Here is a 24062-nt window from a genome sequence, read left to right on the forward strand (position 1 = left end):
TCGGAGCGGTGTCCTGAGTCGGATTATTTTTGGTGATATTAACGGGCCTGGTCACCCGAGTTTCCCGCGTGTGGTTGCAACAGGTTTTAACGGCTGAACGAAGCATCAGGCGGAGAATATGAATCCTTCCGCAGCATTCGCAGGGTTATAAACAGACGCGAAGCCCATGCAGGGAGCGAGTAGTTATTTTGGTTGTTTGCTTGCTTGTTTAGTCGCACAAACTATCCGGAGACGATCAATGCACCAGTCACTTACCTCACTCGCTGCTCTGCCCCGCTTAGTCCACCCCCCTCATCTGGTTGCCTGAGGTATTTACAACAGTACTTTGAACTATTTGTATTGAATGAATACGACCGATGACTCCTTTACAAGCCTGCCAAGACCCCCTCATGCGTTGTCAATCAGCCTATTCTTTCCTCCTCCTTGTTGTTCCCACTTTACTTTTTCTTTTGCATGAGGTGTGACCAGCCTTGGCTTCCACCAACCACACTAGCCTCACTCAACATTCTTCTATTCTCCTTTTTGATTGTTTCACTCATTTACCTCTCATTCCTCGCTTGTGTACTCCTATCCTGGGCCGACTTGGCATCATTCCATCTACGTACAATTCTTTGACAAGTCAACGAAGGGCGGTGCGTCATTGGAAGGCTAGCCGGATTGTGACTAGTGTCCGTCGGTTCCTCAGGAACGAATCGTCCACTTCCACATTCAACCACCAAATGAAGATAGAATTCTGATCGGTACGTGGTGCATGAGATTTTCGTTTTACTACATCTCCCAATGGCCGATGGTCCTGAGTCTCGTGATCGAGTTTCTTTAAAGGATGCAGCCACTACCGTGGTGGGGTGTGCATCCTTTTGATGTTTTAAGGCGGGCATATTGCAGCAGCAACAGCAACAGCAGTCAACAGCAAGCGGAAAGAAGTGGAACCCACTTTATCCAATATGCATATCGCATACCGTACCATACGGTGTGCAACTCCGCTTGCCCCTCTCTTTTCCTTCCAGCAACAAGAGCAACAATGATGGATTCCCGCGTCTCCCGCCATGACGCCATGGGCTTTTTTTGGTTCTTGGTTTTCTTGCGTTTGTCAACTTTGTTTGAGTTTCCCCGCAAGCTGACGATCAATTTAGACACAGACCCGAACTTTTCCCCCCCTCCCCTGCGTGAATTTCGTCGGCCGAGGACAATATCCAAGCTGATATAGTATCCGTAATCCTGGGACAACCTCGAGTACCTCGTACAAGGAAACGAACCCCGTATAGAACAGCTGCGAGCAGACGGTGGGTTGCCTAGCTTGGCAACCAACAGCCGCTGTCAGGACTCAGGAGAAGGCATCTGGGGTGCCTGGATTCAAATCATCCCATCCGTTGAATCCACACTCGGCACTGGTTGGATCCAGAAAAGCGGGATTTAATTTGAACAGGGAACAGAAAAAAGGGACAGTCAATAAAACTCCCAGAATAAAACCCTCAATGGCTGCCTTTCCGCCTTCCTCCCCTTCGGCCTGCTCCTCCTGCTCCTCCTCATCTGCATCTGCATCTGCATCGTCTTCGCCGTCTCTCTATCCGTCCTCCTCCTACAGTTCAATTCACTCTCCACCATTGCTTAGCGGTAGGTCATTTTGTCCCTCTTCTTGCCTTCGGTCGTTTATTCGTCCATTCTACTTCCTCTACCCATCGATCTTCTTTGCCCCACCTTCTGCCAGTAGATCTTCCCACCCTCCTTGGTGGAATGTGCTCTCCTCTTTGGGTCGCTTGCATTCTTCCTGTATCACACTGACCCTCTGGTGACCTGCTTCGTTGTTTCATCTTCACTTGTTGACAGAGATCAAGATTATCTCTGCCTGACACGTGTGGCATTTGGCTTTGCGCTTGTTCTGCACATTCCCAATGATTTAAGCTGATCGCGTGCTCTTAGCCAATCTTTCATCGTTGCCTTTGTCGCCTTCCCATCATCCCTCAAGTCTTCGTGCCCGAGATCAGCTCGAAAGTCTTATTGCGAGACACGGCCACCCCACCAGAGTTTCGTTGTCATCCCTTGAAGAATTGACGGCGACCTCGTCGACTTATAGTCCGCCATCCCCCCAGTCTCCCGTCTCCGATACCACAGACTATTTAGCGGGTCTCAACCTCAACCAATCTGCCTCTCGCCCCATACCCATACCGAAGCGGTCTCACATCATACACGATCAAGACTTTCCCGTGACTCCATTGACTGGACGCTTCGATAAGGGTTACTATTTTGCCCACCGTGAGCAAGTCCCCGACAGAAGCCGTGAAAAACCGACGCACAGGAGACATTCTCGGCCGGTGCATCGCCCACACTTCTCTGAATCCTCCAGAATGCGTTCTGATAGCTCGACATTGTACGCGCCGGTCGCAACTCCTTCCATGTCGTCAGCTGGTCGCCCTCTCTCCCCGCAGCCGTCGCGGGCTCGGGGTGGGAACTCTTCCAAATCCGCGCCAGCATTTCATCTCGGCAGCCTGCCACGGTTCCATCCCGCAGTCTATCAATCTTCGGGCACCTCGCAAACTCTATCTGCGCAGCCTCCGTCACCTCGACAATCCCGACAGCATGGCTATCGTGCGTCAGCCAGCTCTCGCGAAACCATGTGGCAGTATCGGGATCGAGTGGATGGAAACTTCCTTGTCAAGGCTCCTTCTCGCCCGCTTTCGCCCAGTCCATCTGCACCCCGTCTTGACCCCTTGCGCAGTCCTGGCCCAGTCACACCCCTCGCCCTCGAGGATGCGGGAGGATACCTGGGCTCAGGCACGACTTCGGCCGACCTCACTGCGCGAGACAGCCACTACTCTGGCCCGGCGCCTGATGTGGTGGACAGGCTCATCGCTCGCGAGGCTGAAAGGGCACGCTCGAAGGCCAGAAAGGGAATGAAGGGATACTGAGCGGATGGATTACTGCGAGAAACTCGACTCACCCTGCCTATTGTTTCTTTTCGTGTATTATGAGATCATGCGCCTATACCCCATATCGCCAAACCCAGACATTGTTATTTCTTTTCTTTCGGCTACTGTTTTACACACCACTTTGACCGGTTCATTATTCCCTACACTTCTCCTGTGTCGATGTTGTCCTCATTTGGGATAACATCTACTTTTACCTTAGACTTAGCTTTGACTCCCGGGGACTGCACAGAAACAGACTGTCTTCCTCGAGGCTAGACTGAAACATGCATAGAACCCGCCCAGATCGATGCAGCAGGCATTGACTCTTTACTCATACTTTGGTGTTCTTCGATGTCTTTGTATGATCATATTTACTAATACCGATACGGAAAGAGTAGCCTCCGCGAAGGGAGTGACCGACCGGTCGGCAGTCTTCCCGTCCGGAGCTGGCGTACAACTCCCCGAGCCGCCGGATTTTGCGGGGCCGCATCGGATTGCTCCTCGTCTTATTTCTCTCCCCCATCTTTTCCGTCTTCCCCACGACTGCCTCTCTTTCCTCACCTCTATGGTTCTTGTATAGTGCATTGCTGTCGTATCTCTAATTGTTTAGATCATTTCTGTTATCAATTTTTTCTCGACCCATGGACGACATTCAAGTCTGTTAAGTTCCTCGATCCCTCGTCCGATAACGGACCGCGACGCAATCCTGCGACCGAATTTTATACCTGTCGGCCAGGCACAGCACTCGAAACACCTCATATTACGGCCTGTGCATGAGGGATTGCGATACACAATCTCCCTTACATCCCTAAAAACACTCTCCTTTCCAACATGTCCTCGACCCCCACATCAATCACCTCGTCACCGGCCAGTATAGCGGAGCGCCCGCTGTCACAAGAAATGGCCAAGGCCGGTACAGAGAGCGGAGTCCCGCCTCCCTCGACGAGCTCGAAGCGCGATTACAAGGGGTTCGTTGCAGGCGTATTCTCTGGTATTGCCAAGTTAACAGGTACGTTCCTGCTTTCTGGCTCTAGATGAAGCTGCAGGAGAACTCAAGGCTAATCTGTACGCTACTTCAGTGGGACATCCGTACGTCAACTCCGTCGCTTCACCCGCTACCATATCCGTGAGTTAACCATAACGTTGCAGGTTCGATACAGTCAAAGTGCGCCTGCAGACGAGTCACGAATCACATTTCAGGGGCCCGTTGGATTGCGTACTACAGACGGTGCGGAAGGAGGGCGTGAGCGGGTTGTATAAGGGAGCGACGCCGCCGCTGGTCGGATGGATGGTCATGGATTCGGTGTAAGTCCTGCTTTCTGGGGTCCTGCGGGGGTAAAGGCAAGAGATTGACCATCGGCTCTTCTTCTAGCATGTTGGGGTCGTTGACGTTATACCGCCGGTTGCTACTCGAGAATGTCTTCTCGAAGCCTCATATACGCGCCATGACTCCCCTCAGCGGCCGCCAAACCGATCCCAACACTCTGCCTAGTTTCGGCCATGGTATCGCAGGGATCATGGCGGGGACAACTGTTAGCTTTATCGCGGCGCCGGTGGAACATGTCAAGGCACGGCTGCAGATTCAGTACTCGGCGGATAAAACGAAGCGCATGTACTCCGGCCCTATTGACTGCGTGCGGAAACTGGTAAGTCTTGACTTTATACAAATGCTTGGGTCAAGATAGATTGGCTGATGACTTTGCTGCAGCTTCGGACGCATGGGATATCGGGGCTCTATCGCGGACTTTGCGCAACCATTATCTTCCGCGCCTTCTTTTTCTTCTGGTGGGGCTCATATGACGTCCTGACGCGGTTGATGAAGGAGAAAACCAGTCTGTCTGCCCCCGCGATCAACTTCTGGGCGGGTGGTATCTCGGCGCAGATCTTCTGGCTCACCTCATATCCGTCGGACGTGGTGAAGCAACGGCTCATGACGGACCCAATGGGAGGAGCCTTAGGGGACGGGGAACGCAGGTTCCGCCGGTGGAAAGATGCAGCAATCACGGTGTATCGGGAACGCGGACTGAGAGGGTACTGGAGGGGATTTGTACCGTGTTTCTTGCGAGCATTCCCGGCGAATGCCATGGCATTGGTTGCATTCGAGGGGGTGATGCGGTCACTGCCATAGATTTGGGCCTATAGTGATTGCCCCCCTCTATTGTAAGAACGCATTAACGACATTAGACATATCTAGACCCTTTAATTATAGAACCGAAAAAGTTAGACCCATTCATTTTTCCAGGGAGGGTTGAATTTGAAGACTGGAAACAGTCGCAAGACCGGCTGGTTTGGCAGTTCTGCAGTGCGACGGCCGCATCCGGCCAGATCTGGCCCCAATGCAACTTGCTGGGAGCAAAACGGAGCTTGGCGTCTCTGGCTGGATGCAGATCGTTGCAACGAACCGGGCGCTGAGGTGTACGGACGTAGTAGTCGAATAATGGTGAGGGAGCCTGGATTGGGTTGGAGAGAGAGTGTGGGCGGAGGATTGAACCTTGAAGATGAGAGGTTGGCTGGATTCGGTCCGCGCGTCCGTTTCGAATCCCGGCAGGCTTCCATTGAACCACATCTATCTTCATCTTTCTCTTTCCCCATCACCACCTCCAACCCTCCACCGTCTCTCCCCTCCCACCTTCTCTTCTTCTACAGTATGTTTGGGGGACGGCTGGTAATTTCTTCTTCTCCTTGTCATCTTGCTGGCTAGAATCCTCCCCGTTAATTCCTTCCGGGCCAGACGGAGCGACCGCAGTCCCGATCGTCGATCTAGCCCCGAATCGACCACCGCAGAAACCACCTTGATCGCTTCTTTTCCTCACCTCTTCAAGCAATACAAGACGGAGAAAGTCACTCCCTGCGCGCTCGAGATTAATTCTTTATCTTACAGTCGGGCTTGGCTACGATGGCCGCGGCACGCCACATGCGTCGCACTAGTCCCATCACCCTCATACTGGCGGCGCTCCTAGCCTTCGGCTTTCTCTGCTTCCTGCTGTCCCCTTCACCTTCTCCCGTTCCTGCAGCCGCCGCCGCCGCCGCCGGCGGCAACACCCCCGATATCGAATCGGCCTCGTCGCAACTCCGCCTCGAAGACGCGGCCGAACACCCTCTCTCTCCGCCGACGAAACCGTTCGTGAAATCCCAATCGGTCCGACACGATGGCCACCAAGCGCCCCCGCCGGTCGAACACTACAACCTGAACGCGTTGACCAGCACCAGCGACTCAGCGCGAAAGGGCGAGCGCGTGCTCATCCTGACGCCGCTGGCGCGATTTTACCAGGAATACTGGGACAACGTGGTGAAGCTGAGCTACCCGCACGAGTTGATCTCAGTGGGGTTCATCGTGCCGAAGACGAAGGGGGGCAACGCGGCGGTGGCGGCGCTGGAGCGGGCGATCGGACAGACGCAGAACGGACCGGTGGCCGAGCGGTTCGCCAGCATCAGCATCCTGCGGCAGGACTTCGAGCCCCCGATCCAGTCGCAGGACGAGAAGGAGCGGCACAAGATGTCGAACCAGAAGGCGCGGCGCGAGTCCATGAGCCTGGCGCGCAACAGTCTGCTGTTCACGACCCTCGGCCCCAGTACCTCGTGGGTGCTGTGGCTGGACTCGGACATCGTCGAGACGCCCCCAACCCTGATCCAAGACCTCACGGCCCATGACCGGCCCGTGATTGTGCCGAATTGCTTCCAGCGGTATTACAACAAGGACGTGAAGAAGATGGATGTCCGACCCTATGACTTCAACTCGTGGATCGATAGCTCCACCGCCCAGCAATTGGCCGATATCATGGGCCCCGACGAGATCCTGCTGGAGGGCTACGCCGAGCTCCCGACCTACCGCAGCCTGATGGCCCACATGGCTAACAAGGACTATCCGCGGCCCGAGCGCGAGATCCAGCTGGACGGCGTGGGCGGTACGGCGTTGATGGTCAAGGCGGACGTGCATCGCGACGGGGCCATGTTTCCTGCGTTTCCGTTCTACCATCTCGTGGAGACGGAGGGGTTTGCCAAGATGGCAAGACGGCTGGGGTATTCGGTGTATGGGTTGCCGGATTATTTTGTAAGTGTTGCTAGCTTTGTTTGGGGATCTAGTTGACTGACGATGAACAGGTGTATCATTATAACGAGTAGATAACTATAGGGGGTGTAATCATCTCTCAAGCGCTGTGCGCGTTTCAATTGGCGGCTGTTCGATTTTCAGGCGTCGAGAGAGGAAAGATAGGATATGGCTCTGCATGTGTTTAATATAGAGGTATGAAGCCGACCAGATAAAGCATACATAAACAACACCATCCACATCTCCCAACCATGACCTGTCTCAAGGTGCAGAGCCACTACAACAAACTCTTTAGTTTGCCCCCCCCCCCTTTATCCATCTTTACCAAGTGCGCATTAACAGGCGTCACGGCCCTCCCCTCCCCAAAAAACCCGAGAAGATTCTCCATAGCCAACTTCTCAAACCGCCACATGTGTATCCACCGCCCCCCAGCATCATGGCTAAGCATCATAACCCTCCGACTGGCCGCGAGCCGAAGATGCACAACGAGCTCCGAAGCATGCACGTCCAAGCCCACCGCACTCAAAAAACCCCCTCATCCAAAGCCCACACAAGCGCCTCCTCATCGACCAACCTGCCCCTCGCAATATCCACCAACCTGCCCCGCGCCTAAACTTTCCCAAAGCTGCAGCATCAATAAGCGTGCACCCCGCAAACGACGTCGCAAGCACCGCGCAATCCACGGCCCGCAACACCCCCTCCAGCGTCGCGGCGTAGGTAGCGTCAATACTGCCCTCGAGCTCGGGGCCCTTCCGCACGAGATCGTGGTACACAACCCGGATCCCGGGGAACGCGGCGCGGGCTTTTCGCGCGATGGTGAGCCCGATTGCGCCGAGGCCGATTATGCCGATGGTTTGGGTGGATGGGTTGCGCGCGGTTAAAGGGGAGTGGGTGTGCGCCGTCGTGGAAGGCGTGCGGGGAGGTGCTGTGCGCTGCGGCGTGGGACCAGCGGAGGTTTCGGAAGACGCTGAGGAGGAGGAAGAGCCTTGTGTCTGTGACAGATTTGCTGGAGGGCTGCTGCGCTGTTGCAGTGGATGATTCCTTTTATATGTATTCTGTTAAGGTAGGGTGGGAAAAGGGGTGGGGGATGGGGTTGGGATTGTCTGGGAAAGGGAACAACCCACCATATCGCGCGAAACACTCCACGTTCGCCCAGTCATAGCCTGCCCCTGCTGAAGCGATAATCTGCACGCTCGCCGGTAGCAACGAGATCAGCTCCTCGTCCCAGTTGCTCATCTCGCCGCCTGTGTTCCAGAAGGGCCGGAAGATCGCGTGGAAGTTGCCCCATCGTCCCTCTTGCAGGGCGCGCTTGAATTCGGCACGGGAGCGCTCCGCGGCGCTGGGCTGGATGAGCTCGAATTGTGAAGCGAAGCGCGCGTAGAGCTCGTGGTTGTATTTGATGTTGTCGCCGATGTGGAGGACTTTGGGTTTGGTTGTGGACATTGTGGATTGTATTCGTACACAGGCTGGGTTTAGCTTGAGGGATTGAGGTTGGATGTTACTGTCTAATGTCTCCTGTATGTGGGAAGGCTGCTCTTTTGTTTTATAGAAGGAATAGTGAAGGTTGGTAGTGCTAGATGCCCTGGATGAGCTGTATACTCCAGCCTCACAGATTGGAAAGTATTCTTTATGGGGAAGCTTACTGTCCGCTCCAAGCATACTCAATAGCTAACTGATGCTCCAATAGATCTTTAGTATAAAGGACATGAATCTGAGGACATCATCAAAACAAGGACTGTCAATTCTTTTTGGTTCCCACCTCGGAATATGCTCAACACCGCTACTACTCTAGCTGTGCTCATGTAAAATCTTATGAGTTATTGGTAATATCATATCCTTAGTTAGCGGATCTACGACGATAGTCAAGAGGGACCTTAGTATTCTAGATAGTAAACATACCCACTGTTGCGCTGGTACATCCTTGAGTCCCTGGCTTATGTATACGCAGTTGTTGTTCGTCTTCGTATTAGCCCCCCTGTATATCTTGCAAGAGCTTTCGAATCTGGATCTTGGAGGATATTTTGAATGTCGGTCTTCTCGGTGGTGGTCTCTTCGGTGGTCTTTTCGGTGGTGGTCGCTTCGTGGTCGGTCGCTTCGTGGTCGGTCGCTTCATGGTCGGTCGTTCCATGGTCGGCCGCTTGACACAGTACAATCAATCCACTTTCAATATCGCCGCGCGTTATTGGATCAAATATTCTGCGACCATCTTGTCGTATAGATGTATAAAGCGTATCAAGATACCGTAGGTCTTTAACATTGGCTTGACCAACAAACACATTACTATTGTTTTAGAACCTTATTGCTAGGATGCTAGTGTGCTTGTTTTATTGAACTGGCCGCATCAAAATTATAGGGGATGTGTAAGATACTCTTAGTCCAATATACTGGCCTTAACAGGAGCAATACCCGTCTTTTATACACTATTCTAATCATATTTAAGGAGATACAGTGCATGATTCCCGCTTCATACACGGTACCCTAGTCATAACTAGTACCTCTGAGTATAGTCAGGCATCGCACTAGAATTCATTCTCATGGTAACACTTGGGCAAATCAGACAGACCATGGAATGTCTGTGCCGGGTTTCTGGCAGATCTCATGTGGCATCAACCCGCATGACGGCTTGACCCCTAGTTGGCCAACAGCAGATATCAGGAGCCCTTTCAGCCTCGCGCCTGATTCACTACTTTTAATTTTCAATATCACAGATGATCTGAGAAGTATTGATATAGGCAGACTTCAGTTTTTTTTTGTGGATAAACAACAGCTAGATATTATTAAGCCAGTGAAGGACCTAGGCTACCAATAACCAGGCTTCCAGCGAAACCAGCATAATAAATCCTTTTTATTATAAAGCTTTATAGGAGCGTCTACAGTACACGAACACGCGACTTGGGAGTCAGAATAATTCTTCAATTTGCACCAAACCCAAAAGAAACTTCGGTCATAACACTAGCTCTCTATCATATCTTAACACTTTTGGCGACAACCGTTGCCTATGGACAACGTATTCTCACAGCCCGTTACCCTTTAATCTTACAATGACAGAAAATTCCACTACTAGAATTTGGAGAATGGGAGGAGGGCCGGGCATATAATGAAGTTCCACCAATAAGTATCCATTTCTCAATCAAGTGAAAATCAATACTTAACAATAGGACGGTGGCAACGGACACAGTGCAAGGTATAGTCCTGGCCCTCCCCTATTACTGGAGCCTTTTTTTTTGACAGCCCAAGTTGGAAGAGTTATTGTTGCATATATACCTGTCCAGAACTATTGAACAGATAACACATCGGTTGTGGTTTCCGCCACTCGACATTCTCAGCGGGACCTTACTCGAAAATATGATACAGGCGACAAGTGCAAGTATTTCAGTTTCAACAATCCTAGAACCAAAATCCAGTTCTTACACTTCCCACGAAATGGTAGTCGTCGACTAATTTTTAACGCGTTCTTATACTATTGTCCCTTCTCACTATAAGTCCATGATCGGCATCACTCCCAGCATCACAGAATCATCACTCCTGCCAATCCTCAATATTCATCTTAAAATCACATCTGCCCCTCGCGCAGCGGAAGGTGTAATCACTGCCCCTCTCTATCTGTCCGCGGGAAATTCTTGGGGGATTGCAGGCACAATCAGGGTTTCCGCCACGAATACCCTCCCAATCGTCAAACACCATATCGCTGCAATCCTTGCACTTGTAGTAGGGCCGGTTCACGTTACCATTTTTGTTACCGTACGTCTGGTGGCGGCTCATTGGAAATCCGCAGCAGAGTGGTTCGTTCGCGAAGAGACGAGGAGGATATTCGCGCTGCATCTTATCACGACCCTGTGGTGTAGTTTTGCGAGAGCAACAAGTGAAGGAGATAGGGTCTTCTGGTCTGGTCAGGCGTGGTCTCCGTGAAGTATGCTCAGCACCAGAGAAACCTTACCGTCGAAAGAAATACAACTCGTGAGTTGTGGTTCAAAGTCCTTGTATGATGATGATGATGGTCAAAAAAGAAAAGACAGGCGGAGTCCGTGGGTTATAACCTGGCGGGCTTGAGTAGGCTTTTCTCACTCAATGGTTTTCCGGGTCGACAACTGCAATTATAGGGCAGGTCATATAAGGATATCCTCTCCTACTTATAGTCATCTTGACCTGGAACTGTGTTGGAGAAAAAATATTGCAGCAGCTGGAATCGAATCACAAATCTCGAATTGCACATTGCTTCTATGCGGCATTTTTTTCCCAGTCTGTGCCAAGTGTCTCTTGAGGCGGACGCACATCCTGTTTCCCAGACTCTCCAGACGTCATGGTTATTTCTCAAGGTTATCATTCGTCGAGTCAAGAGTCTTTCATGTTAGCAGATGCTCTTTCAAACTGGATATTGTCAGTCATTTGGAAAAGAAGGAGGACAAGGGGGGGAGTCGCTGGTCCACTGGGAAGGAGGAGAAAGGCAAAATACAGAATGATCTGATTGGGATGTACATTACAGTGCCGCATTGGAAAGCTCACTGTATTAGTAGACTCTATTGAATGTTTGTTGGCAGCGCTATTGGTCACGCTCTGTCGTCCGTACCATGCATTACGATAGGTGCCCAACTCACCCGCCTATACCTAGCATAGAAATGATCGTCCGTGCCCTAGTTTTTCTTACGAAGATTGGACCAGGCTATCTTCCATCCTATACTACTCATGCAACACAAGCGCTGACCAGAGAAAGTGGTATTTTCTATCCCCTTCGAACTGATTTCAAGACGAAATCAACTCGCGGTCGAACGCGCTCGAGGGCTTAGTGGACGCGTCCTGCAGAGTTGCACGCGTCCACGAAATAGAAAAACCGACTCTCTTGCCATAGTTGACTTTGCTCACTGTCAGTCCTGCTTTGCAACCCCTTCAGTTTGTCTTACTAGACTTCTCAATTTAAATTTGGCTTGGAAGTGATCATCCGCCTCAAGTTAGTCGCAACACTTCATCCTTCTCTGGGCTAAACATCTCTCCGTAATGGAATATCAAATGGAATTTCCTGCATACAGCGACCAGGAGAATTACACTATACCCGAGCCTTTTCAACAAGTGGAGTGTAACCAGTACCCTAGCTTCAGCGTCTCGAATTCCCCACAAGAAGATGAATTGGGATCGTAAGTTAGAAGTACTCCCAGCCGTACCCCCCCCCCCTCTCCGCCCCAACTTTTCCAGCCATCCAGCTCTCCAAGACCGTCAGCAGCGACCTGAAATCGATCTTCGCAAGCGAGAATCGGTGGCTTGATAGTGAAACATCTCTTCAATGAAGGATCGGGCACTAGAAAAGCGAGTTTGGTCGGCCACTCCGGTGGACTGTCCGGCCTGGATCAAGCGTCAAGAAGAAAGGGGACAAGAGAATACAGCTGCCGTGAACGACCGATGAGGCTTGCGCAGCAGAAAGTCCAGGGAAGGCCAAATATGAGGAAACCAAGAGAAAGGCATACGGGCGGCAAGATTAGAAGACGTCTGGAGAAGGAGCAAGGGCCAAAGGCATATTTATTGGCAGGATCTGCAGAGTTGTGTTTTATGTATGGGCCAAGGGTCTTGTCACTTATCACGACCTATGTGAAATACACCTTGTGGAATACCGCTCTCTTGCTTATCTTTGATTGCCGCTTCACCACTCGCTGCTGGTTTGAAAGAGTCTCATATGCTCAGCCAGAGCAATGCCTTTCAGACCAAGAATAGATATTCTCCTGATGACTTTCAGTGCTGGCGATCAGGGGAGGAGTGACAATTCATGGTGCAAAAGTTTGTGGATGGCTATTAACGGGTTTTGGAAACAGGCCCGGTTTGACTGGGGGACCAGAGTATCTTCCTGACAACTATTCCTTGACTAAAATTATTTCTGCTTCGGGTGGAGGTCAGGGGATGTATGAGCATGGTATAGATCATACTTCGGCGACTACCCAGTTCGCAAGTTGTCCGGACGTAAATCCTCTATCGATACCGGTTGGCCCTAATCAGCAAATCGGGGATCCAACAGCGTACTTCCCCCTTTCTCTTCAGTATGCGCCAATCAACAAGAGCTGGCTTGATCAAGAAAGATCAATCGGAACTTTTCCCACTTGGACGCCCAGCTGGTAAGTTGATATGAGATACCTCTGAGGCTTCTGTCAGGCTAACATACCTCCACTTCACTGACAGGGGAGAAAATGATGAGCAACAAGCCCTAGAAAGCGATACAATGGACAATCCGGAGCGAAAGCCTGTATATCTAACTTCTCAAGTCTCACCACAATCACAGGAGAGTAATGGTCGACTGGGCAATCAGAAGTCTCGTTACCGAGAATTGCGCCCTGCACCAAGCCCATCAGCTGCCGCAGCACAACAAACAAATGAATTGGAATCGGATGAGCGGGTTCGCCGCGGCAAAGCTAGGTCAACCAAAAAGCAAAAGAAACCGACGACTAAACCGTCAAGAGGACCTGGTCGAGTAGCATATCGTGACAGGGCGCTGAGTCCTTTTCGTTATCCAGGACTTAAGCAGTCCCGCTGTGGACAGTGAACGGTTTCACGAAGCTTTCAGACATTTCGGTGCGGTCAAGTGAGCAGAGACACAGGTTTCTTACATGTTGTTCCATAGCAACATACAATGACAGACTGTTTTAGACTCGGCGTTTCTGGAAGATTCGAATTGTTGGAGCACGTGGTCGGCAGAATTGGGCAATCTGTCAGCAAGGGTTTTTTTCCGTTTCCTTCATTGCCTTGAGCCTTACAAGAGACAATACCATTATCTAATAGAGTGGCAAGTCAAATCCAATAACCGGGTTGCCGAATGGGTTACAGAACCGGATTTTATCATAGCGCCTAGTGTATATCGGCAAGAGACGCTTGAACAGAAGATCAAGGACGTCAAGAGTTGACCTGTATTCGTAACCGGAGGGCCAGGGTAGATAACACCACTACTGTAGCATCAGTAAACGATCGCTCCCACAATAACCTCTATTAACCCTTTAAGGTCTTTGATATTGACTGTATTGTAACAGAGAGGCAGTTCTTGCAATGGGGCGATCTGCTCCGCAAGGGCAAGAAGCTCTAACTTGATCTTTGCGTTGACTATTTTGCAGGTGACATGTTTTCTTCAAGCCTACTGAAGTAGCTTCAGCGCGTCATCCATTGCGTTGTTCTCCTCAACTTCATCAGTGGAGTCAGAGGAGTCCCCAAAGCAAGCTCCATATTCTTCAGTCTCACTGCAGCTGCAAAGCTTGGTAGAATCAAATAAAGCATCCCGTAGCGCCGACATCTCAAACTACCTTGCTATGAGCATTGTACAGGTTACTATACTCTTTGAAAGCAGGTGGGATGACTTGCTTATACCAATAATCGGCTTTGAGAACTTATACTATTCCCATTTTTCAACAACCTCGCCTCCTGTAACTTCTCATCAACAGATGTAGTGGTACTTATAGTGTTAATTTGCTTTAATGTAAGAATCAGGGACTCTATATTAACATATTTTATCTGCTATGTTCAGAACGGGAAGACCTTTGTTAATTCAGATATTTGGATATACCACCGCGATTATCCAATTGCCTCTTTTCTTCTTTTTCTCATTAATATTATACTCGAGTTCCTGCGGTGACTAGATAGATAGAATGAACAGAGTATATCCTATTTCATGTAGTTAGTATCCATAGCTAGAAATATCTTTCGAGTTCTTAAGGTGTCCAGGCGCCCACGCGGGAGCTTGTGATGTGTTTCCGGATTTGACGAAACCAGATACCAAGTACTGTACATAACTTTTCAAAACAATTTTCTTAAGTGGTTTTTTTATTGGGGTGAGGGTGTTGATTGTAGTCTAGATTTAGCCTCGTGGGTCGATTGATGTGGTGTTGATGGGCCGGTGTCGGGGGTGGTCTACTACTTTTACTGGGCTGGCTATCAGAAACCCCATTTCAAGTCTATAATAGTAGTATATCAGGGTTAACAGAGAAAGCAGAACCCCAGGAATAGGTGATTTCTTCCCGCTCAGATTAGGGATATAGAAGGCTCAACACGGTAGCTTGAGTAAGAAGGAGATCATCGGCTATCATTGAATCAAAACAGTTTCTGAAGTTTCACTTTCTGTATCTCTAGTATTGGGGGGTGGGCCCTGTCACTAATCGCCTTAAAGGTTAACAGTAAATTAGTGGGGTGGTGGGGATTTCACCCAAAAGCAGGGTAGAGTCACAGGTACGTGAGCGGAATAAGAATATTCCTTCAGTTTTCATATATCTTTTCTCTGTTTACATTCTGAATCCCTTCCATCCGATCACCCTGTACTACACCAACAGAATACCTCCCACAATTACAATCCCGCCCTCCTACTCATCCTCCCGCTTGAACCGACTCGTCCCCACTGCCAACGTCACCACCGAAGCAATACTCGCACCGCCCAAGATATCAAACACGGCAATCTCCGCCTGCATCTCCCTGGAGAACCAATTCCGCAGCTCCACCGCGGCCAGCGAGTCCACCCCGTACTGATGGATCGCCCGGTCCACGTCGATCTCGTCCACCGGCACCGAGAGCATGATGGATACTTTCTCGCGCGTCGCCTGCAGAGCCACCTCGACCGCTTCGGCCGTGGTCCGCGCCCCCGCAAACCGTGCCGCCAGGCTCGAGCCCCCAATCGCTGCTGCCAGAGGCTGCGCAGGCGTCTCAAGCAACGACGCAAGGTGTCGGAAGAACGGCCGCTTCATCCAGTCGGCTTTGGCGCGACCCATCTCGGCGGTGCGTGGCGTGATGCCCACCACCACTTGACTTTCCAATGGGGTCGAGATATGCTCGCCGTTCGGGTTGCAGTAGATGTCTAGTAGTGCATGTAGGTCGGCCTCCGAGATCTCGTCCCAGACGGTGTTGGCGAGGAACAGGTCCCGCTTGTCCGGGTTTTCGTGGAAGTAGCCGGCCGAAAGGAACAGCCCCAAATCCAGAGATACGGCTTTCTCGCCCTGGCTGACGCGGTACCGTGCCAATCCGTCCAGATAGGTGTTTCCGGCTGCGTAGCTGGCGTCTGTGATGGGGCCGCAGATCCCGCTGATGGAGGAGAGCATGACGAAGAAGTCCATGCCGCGCGGTAAAAGCTCGTGCAGGTTCCAGGATCCCTGGGCTTTGGGCGCTGTGCATGCCTTCCACGAATCGTAATCGAGGGTTTCGAAATTACCGCTCTGGTTGGGGTTATTAGCTGATGTGGTGGAACATTCGGGTGGTGACTTACTCTGACAACCATGGACGCTTGCACGCAACCTTTGATCGGGGGCATGACTTGACTGCAGACATCGAGAAGGGTTTTCAGCGACGCTGGATCCGTGATATCGCAGGCTGGAGTCACGACCCTAGCACCCTTCTGCTGTAGCTTCGCGACCAGCTCTCGTGCATGCTCACCCTTGGGACCGGAGCGTGAGAGTAGAATCAGATTGCGAGCCCCACGCTCCACGAACCAGCTGGCGATGTTTCGACCAAGGCCTCCCAAACCGCCGGCAATCACATATGTCGCGTTGCCCTCGAATTCGAACGATGACTTGGTATCCAGAACCGTCTGCCTCTGTTAGTCGGGGTTTCCTTTTTTCTTTATCTGTGAACGTACCATGACTTGGTCGTCATCCTTAAGCTCCAATACCACCTTTCCAAAATTCCTTCCGCCTTGTAGATGCCGGAACGCATGCTCAAGATCTGCGATACCAAATGTCTGAACTGGTTCGGGAAGTGCCAATCTGCCGCTCTTGATCAAAGGAAAGATCTCCCCCAGAGCTTCTTTGATCACGCGCGGACGGTCAAACGCCATCTCAGCTAGATCCACGGCTGAGAAGCTGACGTTTTTCTCAAACTGCAGCATTGGAAGCTTCGTGTTCGTCAGAATATCATTCTTTCCAATCTCGATGAACCGCCCAAAAGGCGCGATGCATTCCCAAGATGCTATGAGACTATCCCCAGATAATGAGTTGATAATCACATCAACACCCCGTCCATCCGTGAGGCGCTTGACACCTTTCGCGAAGAGCGTATTGCGGCTGGAAAAGATGTGGTCTCCTGGGATGTGGTAGCGCTCCATCAGTAATTGCTTCTTTTCTTCGGTCGAGACAGTTGTGAAGATTGTGGCTCCCAGATGCCGCGCAACCTGGATGACTGCCTGCCCGGTGCCTCCTGCTCCTGAGTGTACAAGAATTGACTCCCCGGGTTGCAGCCTTGCCAACTGTCTAAGCGTGATCCACGCAGTAGCATAGGCCACCGGAATCGCAGCCGCGGTCGCGAAAAACATAGTGTCATCTGGGATCTTGATGACGGCCATATCCTCACGTACACGGACAAAGTTCGCGTAGCGACTCGGGTGGAAGACCACCACTCGATCGCCAGCCTTAAACCGCTGACACTCCGAGCCAACTCGAACAACGATTCCCGCGAATTCAGGCCCCAGGGTATCGCTCTCCAGGCGGCCAAGAGCAATCAGCACGTCGCGGAAGTTGAGACCAACAGTTTTCACCTTGATTTCGACCTCGTCTGGTTGCAGGGGATTCTGTAAAGATTTGTCCTCGACGAATCGAAGCGTATGCAGGAGACCTGGGGTGCCGATCTCGAGTCGTAGCGGTGGACCCGCACCATATGCCCTGGACATTTGCTGATGGGGGAGCTTCATCTGGGCCACGGCTTGAGAGATAGCTCGAGCAGACACCAACCGACCGGTGTGGATCACCCCGTCGATCTCTCTGTACTCTGTATCTGAGTCATCTGTAGGTGATATGACGGTCTTGAAGACTTTGACAATCTGTTCCGCTTGATGCAGGTACAAGGCATCCTGCTCCAAGGACAGGGTTGTGATCTTCGCCCGGCACAGCTCCCGCGCGAGAACCCGGAACAGGCCATCAACAAGCCGGAATTGAGGCGAGGGCTCACGACCTCCTCCGCCGTCGACCCAGATAAGATTCGTGGTCGTTGTCATCAGTTGCTGGAGGGCCTCATACTCTTGTCCGGTCATATTGTATGTGAAAGGACAATTAAAGTCGAGTAGTGATATGTCCCAGACATCAGAGGAAAGGTCTCGATTGATAATATCCTCGATGCTGCGTAGCATGACTTTCCGGAACCCGATAGAGAACAAGATTTGTGCGAGTACACCTGCAAGATAGGCCTGGGTGTAGTTGGCGGTATCGTGAACGATATTGATCTCCTTCTGGGAGTCAGAGTTGGGAGGATTGGTTTCACCAGCCGTAGCAGGATCAACTAGAGTAGTGGACTCATTATCCATCACCAGAGACACGGCACTCGCCACGATGAGCGTTCCCTCATGACACGCCTTGTCGACATAATCGTCTATCGCAAGAACGCATCCTGAGAACCCCGTTTCTTTCAACAACCATTCCCAGTCGTCGACATCAACGCACGGATGATCTTGACGATAGGGTTCACCCGCTACCAAGTTTATTAGTGGAGTTTCAACGAGGACCAGTGCGAGGACCTTACCACGCCACCAGCCTTCGAACAGTCCGAAGACAAAACTAGCCCTAACCGGATCCGGATGTGTGATCTCAAAAAGCAATAGCTTCCCACCTCTACCTCATGTTAGTATCGCTCCACATATGTGCTGCCAATAACGTACACTTTTAGTAGCTTCCGGACGTTTCTCAGACTGGTTTTCAAATCAACTGTTGCGTGAAGAACCTATGTGGTGTCAATATAAGCGGCCGACGTTTCTGGGTTTTGGAAGAATCGACACGCACCAGGAAAGCAACGACCAGATCATACGATCCACACTCAAAACCCTGTATCTCCGGATCCTGTTCGATATCCAGCACCCGAAAGTTCATCCGCTGCTTCTCCGTCTCAAAACGACTCACAGCGTCAGGAAAGAACGAGCTCGAGATATCGGTATAGTCCCACTGGGCGTAACGTGGCGAACCCTCTGGGTCCGATGACGACAGCGCCTGAATGCAGAGCTCCGTCATCGCTCCGGTTCCGGCGCCGACCTCGAGGATATTCATGCGGGGGTTCTTGTGGGCGAGAGCATTAATGTACTTCTTTAGGGCTGTTGTTGCCGGCAGGGTTTGCAACTGGGCAGAGAAATATTAGCAAGTTAACTCATTAATCAAGTGAGCAAGAAGAGAGAACACCATTTCAGAATAAACATCCGACAGCAAGTTGTCTTTGAACAGGTGGGGGAGAGGATCATCGAGGATTTCGATCAAGTTCTTGCAGATCGTGCTCACGAGAAGACCCCGCTTGCTGGTGCTTTCAACCCGTTCGTGTGTTTTGGACACATAGGCCTCGTCGTCCATGTGGTGTCGCCATTCGATGGAGCCGAAGTCAGACGCATCAAGCTCCATTAGTTCTTCACGCTGGAGAATCCACTCGATGTACAGGCTTGTATGCTGTGCCAGGGTGTCCTTGTCCATCGCATCGAGTTGATCGGCATATTTGTTGATGTATGTTGCAATCAGAAACTCAATGTCCCTCAGATGCTGTACTTGGCTCTGGTCTTGAAGTTTCTCTATGGAAAAGGCAGTCTCGAAGTCAGAGTTGCTGAGCAGATCAGCGTCAGGCTTGTACTCGATACGATGACACAGGTTGTCGGCTTTGAACTGATCCACGGGGGAGGATGCTTCCGGACTCGCGATCGCAGTAACTCTCAGTCCTTCCAAAGTCAAGAGGGCCTTGGAGGCGTCGCGATCGTACGCTGTCATGCAGTACCGCGTGTCGCCAATGGCGGAACGGGTAGAAGTCGCGTAGACATTGATGGCGTCTGTCGAAGGATGGCTCAGTCCGCCGGCATTGGATATCCAGAGCCGGTGGATCCGTGTCGGAACGTATACGGGAACAGTTCGCTGTCCAGCCTCAGTCTCCAACGCTGCCATCATCTGCACAACGCCGTCCAGGGTGGCTGGGTGAATGGTATGTTCTGGATAGGTCGTTGATCCTCCTATGCTGCTCGGCTGGAAGGTTCTGATTTTCGCGATCAAATCCCTGTACTCGTCTTGCTTGTGACCAATTCTCTCGATGACTTGAAATGCCGGACCACAGTGATAGCCACAGCTGCGCAGCTTCTGGTAGAGTTTGACTGAGTCCACGTGTGTAGTACAGCGCTCGAGTGCAAGCTGGTATTTACCCACGAGACAAGCTTGCCATTCGTCTTCGTCGCGATGACCAACGTTGAGTACTGACTCGTCGGCCTTGTAATAAGCCTGGACCGACCCTGAGCTGTTCTCAACCCACGATTCGTTTTCGTACGTGCAGATGCGGTACTCGAACCAACCCGTAGCATCCTTTTTGGCACCACCGACCCGCTTCAAGTAGACGCCCACCTCAATACCTTCAGCATTGGTTGGAATCTGCAGAGCCGAGGAGAAGACGGCATCCCTGATGTCAAACCCGGCGATGCTTCGATTCCGGTCTGCCAGTTGCTTGATCGCTTCGATGGCCATGACCACCATTCCGGCCCCCGGGTACAGAATGCTATTGTTGATCTGATGATCTTCGACCCACGGCATCTCCGACAGCCTGATGATGTTTCTCCATCTGGCTTCCATGGGATTTCCGTCGGGCTCAGGCGTACCTAGCAATTCCGTGTGGCCGAATTGGCGGAACCTGTAGCCTTTACTGAGGCGGCTCTCAAACCAATATGACTTGGAGTGGTTGAAGGGATACTCCGGTAAGTCAATCAGCACACGAGGCTGACTTTCTCTTCCCAGTTCACATGCACTGATGACCGAGGTCAGGTCAATTGGGTAGCCGCTGCAGTGCAGGCAACCGACGCTTTGCATCATGCACTCGACAGCGGAAATACCACGGCGTAGGAGTGGAATGTAAGAGACTTGGTCCTGTTTACCCGCTGCCTTCAGAATGTCTTCACAGGGACCTTTAAGAGCGGAGTGGGGTCCAAGTTCTAGGAGATGATCCAAGGCCACTTTGTGACGATGACTGCCGTCGAACTTCCGAGTTGTCGTTCGTGATTGCGGGCACAGCAATGCTAAAGCCTCGTCGAATAGCACGGGCGACACCATGTTTCTCACCCAATACTCGGGCTTTGATAGCTCTTCGTCCGAAGTCCATGTCCCTGTGACACTGGACACCATCACCGGGGATTTCTTCATTGTGACTGGCTGTTCAAGCTCACCCAATAGTTCTTGGTACCTGTCAGCGATCTCCTTCATTTGGAACGAGTGATATGCAACGTTGACTGCGAGTTTTCTCGAGAAGACTTTGTCATCGGTGAGGAGCTGGTGAAGGAAGTCAATCTGTTCGAGCTGTCCAGAGATAGTCACGCTTGTTGGGCTGTTGATGCACGCGAAGTCCAGCTTGAGCTCACCAAAGTGAAGAGCAATGGATTTGAGGTACTTCTGCACGTCACCTTTAGACAACCCCACGGCGAGCATAGCACCTCTCATGGGGCTGGATTTCCCAAGATGACCCGCGAGGTAACCTCTGTAATACGCTATCTTCAAAGCAGCATGTTTCGTGATCGCACCGGCACAGTAACTGAAAGAAGGTATACATGTCAGCAGAGATTGGTGGTAATGTCCGTCAGGGATAGACTTACGCGGCCGCGATCTCACCAGACGAGTGGCCAACCACAGCAGCGGGCGAGAGATGCCAGCTTGCGAAGAGTTCGAGCAATGCAATCTGGAGTGCTGTGCATAGTGGTTGTCCGAAAGCTGGATCATTGACTCGGGTATCTGAAGCAGACTTCTTCAACTCATCTGTGCAGGGAAAGTTACTCATTGTACAGGCCGTAAAGATGCATCGACTCTCACCTAGAATGTCCCATTCACAGCCAAGGCTCTTCAGGTATTTGCTTAAATCAATGAGAGTATCTCTGAAGACGTCGTATCGATCGATAAGCTCACGACCCATGGCATACCACTGAGCTCCTTGCTGCTTGTTGTCAGTAGTGTCACAAGACTTGAATCGGGAAGAGGTACTTACACCAGTAAAAACAAAGCCTATGCGGGGATTGGCGGTGGCATGCACAGGAGGACTTAGTTTCTCTGTGATACTCCGTAGATCTTCCGATGGCTTCGCTACAACAAAAGACCTCCATGCCAACTGGCTCCGTCTTGCGCAGAATGTGAAGGCCAAGTCATGTAGGTAAGTTCCCGTGGGTCCTTCCATCACTTTTTCAGCAGAAAAGTACTTCCGCCATGAGTCTGCGAGTCTTCTGATGCCCGGTTCATCTGCAGCAGACCACACGAGCAGTGTAGGCTCGGATGCATATTCCACAGTGCCGCTTGTTTGTGGGTGACGACAATCAGGTTTTTCATTCAGATGACAATAAGCATGCAATGATGTCTCAAGGCCGTGAAGCAATGGAGGGTCTATCACAGTCTGATGACGGCCATCTTCGATGCCACACATGCGGAAAGTGTTGTAAGCATCATCAAGGACGACATGGCTATTTGCACCACCGAACCCGAAGGAGTTGACGGAAGCCCTGCGTAAACCCGGGGATGGCCATGCAATAGCACGGGTCAGGATCTGCATTGAGTCAGAGAAAAGAGCTTTTCATGTTATGAGACAAAAAATTCTTACCTTCAGGTTAAAGTATTGCTCGTCAATCTGAGGGTTTAGTGACTGCAGGTTGCTGCTGTTTGGTGGAATGATGCCTTTTTCCAAAATCAGAACCGCTTTGATCAACCCCGCGATACCGCTGGCTCCTTCTAGATGGCCAATGTTGGATTTCACAGAGCCACTGGCATCTCGTTAGAAATAGGGTCTCGGACTTTGTTGAGAACCACTCACACGTAAAGAGGCTCTCCACGTGAACGATAATCATGAAACGCTGACCCGATAGCCCTAGTCTCGATAGGATCGCCAACCGGAGTCCCTAATCATCATTAGCAGCCGCCTATCAGTCAAGAGTGGGATATCACTTACCAGTGCCATGGGCCTCAAAGTATCTCGTCATTCCCATATCCAGAGCTGCCTTCTTATAGGTGTCGCAAATCAACCGTACCTGCGCATCCTTACTTGGCTGCAGGATACCTGGAGTCTTGCCATCCTGATTGGAGCTCGAGGACCGAATGATCGCTCTAACCGTGTCTCCGGCCGCAACAGCATCATCAAGACGTTTAATGACCACAGCACCGACACCTTCACCTCTCGCATATCCGTTGGCTCGACTGTCGAAACTATAACAGCGGCTATCGCGAGACATGAGTCCGAGGTTGTCCAATCCAATCGTCATTTCAGGTGCTAGTATGACATTACACCCCAGGGCGATTCCCTATAGTCGAAGCCAGAAGGTTAGCAATGCATTGAGAGCGTATTTTAGTGATGATAGGAAAAGAATTCTTATACCATAGTTGCGTCACCACTCCAGAGTGACTGGCATGCCAAATCTACAGCCATAAGACTGCTCGAGCAGGCAGTGTCCACAGTCGCACTCGGGCCTAGTAAGTCAAAGAACCAGCTGATTCGATTCGCAATCATGCTTTTGGAGTTACCAGCCGTGGCATTCTTGGGCACATTCAGGGCATCCTTGTTTTGCAGCATGTGATAGTCGTTACAGAAAGAGCCAGCCATCACGCTTGTCTTCGAGCCGGCCACTATGTCCATGGGGAGACCAGCATTTTCGAGAGCTCGATAGACAGTCTCTAGAGCAAGGCGTTGTTGTGGATCCATAGCTTTCGCTTCAGTGTCGGACATGTTGAAGAATGGCGCATCAAAGGCTGCTAGATCGCGTGTGAGGAAGTGCCCTCCCCTGCAGGAGATACTGTGTAGCTGGTCTCTGTTGGCATTGTAGTGACTATCGATGCTCATCCGGTCACCAGGAAACTCAGTGGATGCACATCGGCCTTGAACCAGCATGTCCCAGAACGCGTCTTGAGAGGCTGCGTCTCCAGGAAATTGGAAGGAGAGCCCAATGATGGCCAGCGGAGGGGGAATATCACGCTTCAGACAGTCTGACTCCATGGTGAAGAAAGAAAGCTGTGAGGAAGGTGTTATTAATGCTGTAAAGCCTCGTATAGGCAGGAGCTTGGGATGAGACTTACATCTTTCCTTGAAAATCGTGCCAGGGATCAGAAGGCTAGAAGGTCTGAATCGTCTGACGTGATGAGGTGGAAAAGGTGGTCGGAGTCATGATCTCATGAAGTGCAAGGATGAGAGAAGACACGAAACGGATGTGT

The 24062-nt window shown here is 51.2% G+C and overlaps 9 protein-coding genes across 9 annotated transcripts; 6 read left to right on the forward strand and 3 right to left on the reverse strand.

Moving 5' to 3' along the window:
• The first annotated feature begins 781 nt into the window (after positions 1–781).
• BO97DRAFT_404274 (uncharacterized protein) lies at positions 782–1248 on the forward strand. The gene has a single exon (XM_025694933.1). The coding sequence runs from the start codon at positions 1022–1024 to the stop codon at positions 1205–1207; it is 186 nt and encodes a 61-aa protein (XP_025553458.1). The 5' UTR covers positions 782–1021; the 3' UTR covers positions 1208–1248.
• A 695-nt stretch (positions 1249–1943) lies between these two features.
• BO97DRAFT_340737 (uncharacterized protein) lies at positions 1944–2906 on the forward strand (the record flags this gene model as incomplete). The annotated part of the gene is made up of 1 exon (XM_025691610.1): positions 1944–2906. A coding segment is annotated over one exon (963 nt), but the record flags the coding sequence as incomplete, so codon positions are not given.
• Positions 2907–3442: 536 nt separating this feature from the next.
• On the forward strand, positions 3443–5071 carry BO97DRAFT_404275 (putative mitochondrial carrier protein). The gene is made up of 5 exons (XM_025694934.1): positions 3443–3915; positions 3986–3995; positions 4056–4211; positions 4279–4552; positions 4615–5071. The coding sequence occupies exons 1-5, from the start codon at positions 3738–3740 to the stop codon at positions 5032–5034; spliced, it is 1038 nt and encodes a 345-aa protein (XP_025553460.1). The 5' UTR covers positions 3443–3737; the 3' UTR covers positions 5035–5071.
• A 434-nt stretch (positions 5072–5505) lies between these two features.
• BO97DRAFT_441770 (mannosyltransferase complex subunit MNN9) lies at positions 5506–7176 on the forward strand. Its single transcript, XM_025698201.1, has 2 exons — positions 5506–6957; positions 7008–7176. The coding sequence occupies exons 1-2, from the start codon at positions 5803–5805 to the stop codon at positions 7026–7028; spliced, it is 1176 nt and encodes a 391-aa protein (XP_025553461.1). The 5' UTR covers positions 5506–5802; the 3' UTR covers positions 7029–7176.
• Positions 7177–7231: 55 nt separating this feature from the next.
• BO97DRAFT_432984 (uncharacterized protein) lies at positions 7232–8397 on the reverse strand (the record flags this gene model as incomplete). Its single annotated transcript, XM_025697575.1, has 3 exons — positions 7232–7488; positions 7553–7879; positions 8079–8397. 3 exons carry the CDS (start codon positions 8395–8397, stop codon positions 7232–7234), a joined length of 903 nt encoding a protein of 300 aa, XP_025553462.1.
• A 354-nt stretch (positions 8398–8751) lies between these two features.
• BO97DRAFT_282688 (uncharacterized protein) lies at positions 8752–9303 on the forward strand. The gene has a single exon (XM_025691079.1). It carries the CDS (start codon positions 8891–8893, stop codon positions 9170–9172), a length of 282 nt encoding a protein of 93 aa, XP_025553463.1. The 5' UTR covers positions 8752–8890; the 3' UTR covers positions 9173–9303.
• An 868-nt stretch (positions 9304–10171) lies between these two features.
• On the reverse strand, positions 10172–11025 carry BO97DRAFT_404277 (uncharacterized protein). Its single transcript, XM_025694935.1, has 2 exons — positions 10892–11025; positions 10172–10835 (listed from the first exon to the last, which is right to left on the reverse strand). Exon 2 carries the CDS (start codon positions 10774–10776, stop codon positions 10474–10476), a length of 303 nt encoding a protein of 100 aa, XP_025553464.1. The 5' UTR covers positions 10777–10835; positions 10892–11025; the 3' UTR covers positions 10172–10473.
• An 840-nt stretch (positions 11026–11865) lies between these two features.
• Positions 11866–12746, forward strand: BO97DRAFT_282824 (uncharacterized protein). The gene is made up of 3 exons (XM_025691080.1): positions 11866–11899; positions 11979–12083; positions 12194–12746. The coding sequence occupies exons 2-3, from the start codon at positions 12071–12073 to the stop codon at positions 12652–12654; spliced, it is 474 nt and encodes a 157-aa protein (XP_025553465.1). The 5' UTR covers positions 11866–11899; positions 11979–12070; the 3' UTR covers positions 12655–12746.
• Positions 12747–15197: 2451 nt separating this feature from the next.
• BO97DRAFT_386852 (type I polyketide synthase) lies at positions 15198–23847 on the reverse strand (the record flags this gene model as incomplete). Its single annotated transcript, XM_025693554.1, has 15 exons — positions 15198–16115; positions 16166–16486; positions 16535–18354; positions 18406–18494; positions 18542–18603; positions 18663–18992; positions 19053–19277; positions 19407–21414; positions 21476–21635; positions 21690–21810; positions 21862–22410; positions 22465–22624; positions 22675–22759; positions 22810–23158; positions 23233–23847. 15 exons carry the CDS (start codon positions 23845–23847, stop codon positions 15273–15275), a joined length of 7737 nt encoding a protein of 2578 aa, XP_025553466.1. The 3' UTR covers positions 15198–15272.
• Positions 23848–24062: the final 215 nt, after the last annotated feature.

Source organism: Aspergillus homomorphus (assembly GCF_003184865.1).
Source record: "Aspergillus homomorphus CBS 101889 unplaced genomic scaffold BO97scaffold_9, whole genome shotgun sequence".
Taxonomy (NCBI): domain Eukaryota; kingdom Fungi; phylum Ascomycota; class Eurotiomycetes; order Eurotiales; family Aspergillaceae; genus Aspergillus; species Aspergillus homomorphus.